This window comes from Ceratosolen solmsi, unplaced genomic scaffold (assembly GCF_000503995.2).
Source record: "Ceratosolen solmsi marchali unplaced genomic scaffold, CerSol_1.0 scaffold10, whole genome shotgun sequence".
NCBI lineage: Eukaryota > Metazoa > Arthropoda > Insecta > Hymenoptera > Agaonidae > Ceratosolen > Ceratosolen solmsi.
The window spans coordinates 9,954,179-9,960,262 of record NW_011948412.1 but is presented as its reverse complement, the minus strand read 5'-3'; the positions used below and the strand labels follow the sequence as shown (position 1 = coordinate 9,960,262).

The following is a 6,084-nucleotide window of genomic DNA, read 5'->3' as shown; positions in this document are numbered from 1 at the left end:
AGGGAAAATTGGAAGAATAAAGCGGAAACTGTATCCTTCCTTATCTATCGACATTCGCTTCGAGGATTATTTGGGAAAAGGATATTTGAAGCTGCAATCGGCATTATCCTTCCCTCTCCTCGTATTCACATACGAGCATTACGCGTACTTTATTCACAATTACATTCCAAAGCCATTTCAATTCACATTAGCTTATCGCCTTTCTACCCAAATGAAAAATATCACGATTTTAATTTGTTGTTAACACTCGTCTCTTTCATTCGTCGGATTAATTGCGCATTATTTATCTTGCCAATAGCGACAACTGGACAACTCAATAATGCCAATAATCTGACGTTCGCTGCTTCTATAAATTTGAATAAGCACGTATCTCGAAACATCAAAGTTTATGCCTACAAGCACATAATATATTACGATTAAGACTTAATTTGACTTTAACCGTACATACTTTATAAAGATAACTTAATATTAATAATGCCTATATCAACATTGAGAATTAAAACTCCGTAATTTCATATATTAGATAAGATATTGAAATAACGATAGTACGTTTCAAGAAATGAGAATTTATCATTGATTGGATTTGTCATTTGACTATTAGATCGCCTATTAGATTTTATGAAAACGCAACGTTGGAAGGTGCCTGAGCGACTTTATTCCGCGCGGTACCCAATCCAACAACATACTTGTCGGGTAAAATTTTTTTTCAAACTTTTGTAGACTACCATTGTATTTGGGTAAGGGAAAAAATTTTTTTCGTCCAACATGTTGATGAATAAACATAGATAATTAGATGCAAAGCTAATATTTGCAATACGCATAACTTAAAGTTGACATTTATTACCGGCCGCCGACTCTTATTACTATACCTACCAACACTTCGATAAAGTTTATGTAATATAGCGAAATTCAATATGTAGGCAACGCGTTGATTTATTGAATTTCGTCGATTTTAAAGTAAGGAAATACCCATTGGCATAAAGTTACGCGTAATTTTCCTTTTCGTAAGGTAAATGGGGAATAATTACCGAGACTAAAATTTCCTCTCTTTTTATAGCAATTTTATGAGGAATATTTACGGAAATATATATATACGTGTGTGTGTGTGTGTGTGTGTGTGTGTGTGTGTATATATATATTTATTTTTTTAAATGCGCATAACTGTTCGTTTAAGTTTAAGGTACATTCTAAGTAAGTTATTTAATCACTCGACGTTATATTCGGCATGGCGTACGATAAAATCATCGTAATAATTTTTTGCATTGATAAATTATTATGTAATAAACCTTTTACCACTTAACTCCTTATAAATTGATAATTCTTTGGTTACTCGGATTTTTTTTATCTTTAATACGGGAAGATTGATGGAGAAAAATCGAGTGTCTATAGTGCGATGTGTCGTGAACATTAGTAATGCACAATATTGCGTCAAGTGACTGAAATACCCACTTACTGCAATTGCAAGATATGCATTTACGAACTTGAGTAATAACGGAAAGGTTTTACTAATTTACCTGTTGGGACGTTAGTTGGTGTCAAAGCAAGGCAAGTCTTGCTCATAACGAACTTTTGCTACATGCGAGACTCGTTCCATCTGATCGCGCCATTTAGTGCGTTTGACGGTGGTCGAATAAATAAATGACGCGGATCTAGCGATTATCTAGTTACTCGGAAGCAATTAACGTATTATAAGAATTACGCGGATAATCTCTTTGTAATGTGAGCTTCGATTTATCATTTCCATTACGTTAATATGATTTCGTGACCCAGTAATTGCATAATTATGTTGTTGTGATGAAGTTACGGATTTAATCACAGAGCCAAGCGTAATTGACGCGACGACGAGACGATACGGATTCCGTTGTTATACCATACTATACTGACGATGCACTCGCTTAAAGAGCGAGATTTATAATAATAACAATAACGACGACGACGACGACAACGACAACGATAGCGACAACGACAACGACAACGATAACGACGACAACGACTACGACAACGGCTAAGACGACTACGACTACGGCTACGGCTACGACAACGGCGATGACGACGACGACGACAACGACAACGACTACGACGACGATAATAATAACAATGATAAGGAGGAGGGCCGGCGGTCGGCAATCTCGTGCAGCGGGACTCGCATCCGCTGGTACAAAGCGTACGTATGGGAGGTGTAGGTACGATCAACGTCGCGTGCACGTGCGCATTCGCGGCAAACGTAGTGCCCACCTTTTAATAATAGAATAGAATATGGAGCAGAGCGCGCGGTGTGTCGCCAGCAACACGGAGAACGAAAGAGAACGAAAGTGCGCTAGTGCGCGTAAAAGGCAGGAGGGGGGGGGGGTAAGATTGTGCAATCGAGGCCTCCCCGAGAGAGGCGCGCGACGAGAATAGAAATTTTTTCTGGCGGCGGGGCCTCGGCGTGGAGCGCCGCTATCGCTGGCCCTTAACGGCGATTGTTTAGTGTTATTACGGGCCGCGTGGGTGGCCCATGGGGCAGAGGCACGCGCCCCCTGGGACAGCATAGCTCCTCGCATGCGCTAGCACGAGCTTGTTATTGCTCCTCGCAAAGCTTAGCTTCGTTTCTCCGCTTACGGGGCTTTCGCAGATGCATCGAGGTGGGGATGCTGAAGACAGTAATAATCGGAAAGAGGAGCAGGAAAGCGGGGAATGTCACTTTCAATGGTTTGTCTAGGACTTGGCGAGTCGAGGCGAGCGGATCGCGTGCGACAGGGGAGGGCCTGCGCGTACCAGACGTAGCACCGACGGCGAAAAATCAACGAGTTCTGACGCTCGATTCGTTGCCCCGTTCCCCGTGGGGTGACTTTCGCTTATCATTACAAGCGTGCTTTCTGCGAGTTGATTGCGACGGCGGGGCACTGGCGTAATATCGCTAGATACGAGCTGCGTTATGAGCGAGCGCGCGAGTTGTTTACCTTTGGGCGTTTTATATTACAAGACAATAAAACACGCAGGTCGCTTTAATGGGCGAGTGCCTTGGCTGTACCTGCATGGTCTCGCTCGCTCGACGAATAAAAATTTGTTGCTGTAAAAGGCTAATGATACGATCGTAGAACAAGTCTGTCCGCGATGCAGCCTAGACCCATACCCACCAAAGTCGAGAGAGAGAGAGAGAGAGAGAGAGAGAGAGAGAGAGAGAGAGAGCTTGACTTACCTGTTTTCTCGAGTGGACTTCCGGCCGTTGAACGCGAGCGCGCGGGTAACTTCGAAGATAGGGAAGGACAGCAATATTAAATGAGAAGTTACGATACTATTATGAAACGCACGCGTACGCGGTTGATGCATGTTGGACGTATTAACGGAGGAAGGGGGGATATAAAGTATAGGTGGGCAGGGGCTCGGCCGGCGTCACTGCCTAAAATGGTCTCGAGCAGTTTTGTACGCATTATTTAAAGCGGTAATATTAATTATAAGACGCGAGGATGTATCGTTTAACAGTCGATAAGGAGGCAGCAGCGTCTATTAAAGTGGGCTTCTTTTTTTCCTTTCTAAATGAAATATGTGTGTATGAGCTACACGATCGAAACGAGGATATGTCCTTATGGAGCAACCCGAGTGACTGCTTCGATGAATCATCGTAGGCATACAATGACATTACCTACGTATCCACAAATTTATCCTTCTCAGGCGCGTGGTAATAGCTTTAATAATAATACAGGCATACACGCATTGTAAGCTAAACGCTTTGGATTCATACAAAGAGCCCACTTACGAGATTTCATAACGATACGTACGAAATGTGTAATTCAATACTTAAAAAGACATGCCCACTATTGTAGGCAACAGCATATAAAAGAAATTTCATACGAATAGACGATCAAGACACCACGGTACACCTTTTTTAATTTTGCATTTTAAAACTTTTTTTCTATTATTATAAAAGCTAGTTTTGAATCGACAAAGTAATTCAAATAATAAGCTTAAATCTATTTTGTAATGAGTCTATTAAATAAGAGCACCTAGCACTGATTTTTGTTTAATCAAAAAGATAAGAAACAAAACAAAACAAAACAAAAGTAATAACCAACATATTCAAAATTCATTTTACAATTTGCATTCTCAAAATTATAATGGTAATGAGAAAAATGAGTAATTATCGATAGAAATAATAAATACTAATAATAATAATAATAATAATAATAATAATAATAATAATAATAATAATAATAATAATAATAATAATAATAATAATAATAATAATAATAATGGTGATAATAATAATGGTGATAATAATTATGATCGCGACGAGGAGGTTAAGTAATAAGTAATAGGTTGCGGCTCTTTGTTTTCCTTAATTACAGTTTTTTCTTATTGACATTCATCCAATATATAAAATGACAGACAAATGAATATTGAAAATCGTTGGTCGTCCCAATACACCATAACGATAACGAAGTTAATATTAGCTGAAGAAAGATAAGGAAATATAGTGCGTATATTGGACGAGTAAATGGCCACGGTTGTACATACACTATAGATGTCAACACTAATGAAAGCGACGTATGAGCTCTTGGACGGGAGGCGCTCGTCAGTCGAGGCGTCATTCCCAAGAGTGGAGGGAAATAAATTACATGTACTTGACTTTGCGCGTCGTACAGTGCTGCCGTTTAACCGGGCACGGATTTAGCGAGCAATAATTTACGGAAGGAGACGTCAACAACGGTGTACTGGAGCTCGAGCGTCGAACCGGTAGCCAAATTGGAGCGGCGTCTTATCCTCCTCCACCCCTCTCCCGTCACCCACCCATCCCCACCCTTACCGCCTCCCCCTACCCCCCGACCGATTCGCGGTCACCCCGTTCCCCTAGCCCCTCCCCCCCCATCCCTACCCCCTCCTCACACCGCAAACGCACGCACCCCACCAACGGCGCGTTAGCGATGGAGGATAGAGGAGTCACACTGACCTTGAGAAGCCTGCGGAAGTACGGGCTGCACGCCGAGAGGACGACCTTGTGGGCGGTGAAGCTACTGCTGTCGCAGGCGAGCGTCACGTCGACAAAGTCCTCCTCGTCACGTAAGTGACGGAAGCTGCTGAGGATGCTCGAGTGGAAATCGTTCCATCTCAGGGAGTACTGCTGCTCGCCGCTCGACGAGGACGATGAGGCCGCCATGGCGCCCGTCCCCCCGGGACCCACGGCCAAGGGCACCAGCGGTGCTATCGTGCTATCGCTGCCGACAACCGCGGAGCTCAGGCTCTCCTCCGACCCCTTCCTCTTCTCGAGCTTCCTTCCCCTCTGGCTGCCTGCAACCCATAAAAGTCCACATCTGTCAGTCGAACGATCCTCCGTGTCCTTGACCGCGCTCCCTCCCAATCACCCTTCGAGACAAAGAGAGAGAGAGAGAGAGAGAGAGAGAGAGAGGGGCGCCGCGCCCTCGCCCCGGGGCCAAAGACCATTGTTGGGTGGAGGATGCATCGTCCTCGCGCCCACGATCGAAGGGCTCGGCAAACCTGCGAGGGATACGGTCGGTACATTCGGAGATAATCTACGCACTCCTGAGAAGAGCTTGCGGGCGGTCCTCGTGTCTCTAAGCTCCCTTCACGCATATCGCCGGATATATGCTCGCCGAGTATTCTTCTCGTAAATTCTAGTCGAAAACTCTTTTCTCCCAGGCTTGTTAATTACCAATGACGATCAATGTATTTTTAACAGTTGTAATAGATCGTCAGAAGCACGCGAGCAGTCGTGAAAACGAGATGGAGACGAGAAGCCGTGGAATTAGCCAATAATGAATATATATATATATATTTTTTTTTTTGTTCCCGGACTGCCAATAAATCAGCTCCGTTCGAGTAACTTCTCTTCCCGCTTAATACATTGATGGGTGATAACAATCTTACCCGGCAATTTATCTTTGCTGCCTCGTCGTAGTGAGGCGAGTGTATGAGTGCGTGCGAGGAGTGACGTGTTGGACGACGGTCGTCAGACCGGTGGACTTCCGGTATCAATTTAACCGACTGGCGTTACTTGCTAGTGGCTCTGCACCCTTCGGGACACTGGCGCACCGTAATCGACGCCTCATTACGTCATTCAAGACGAGGGCGACCCTGAGAGCGTCG

General features: G+C 43.9%; 1 protein-coding gene across 1 annotated transcript in view; it reads right to left on the bottom strand.

The window, feature by feature from the left end:
• Positions 1–6,078, bottom strand: part of LOC105359247 (protein abrupt) — a 59,999-nt gene extending 53,921 nt beyond the window's left edge. The window contains exons 1-2 of the mRNA XM_011495785.1: positions 5,866–6,078; positions 4,931–5,268 (exon numbers count right to left, since the gene is read on the bottom strand). Coding sequence (XP_011494087.1) covers positions 4,931–5,137 — 207 coding nt within the window. The 5' untranslated portion in view covers positions 5,138–5,268; positions 5,866–6,078. The remainder of the gene's footprint in view (positions 1–4,930; positions 5,269–5,865) is intronic.
• Between the last annotated feature and the right edge of the window lie 6 nt (positions 6,079–6,084).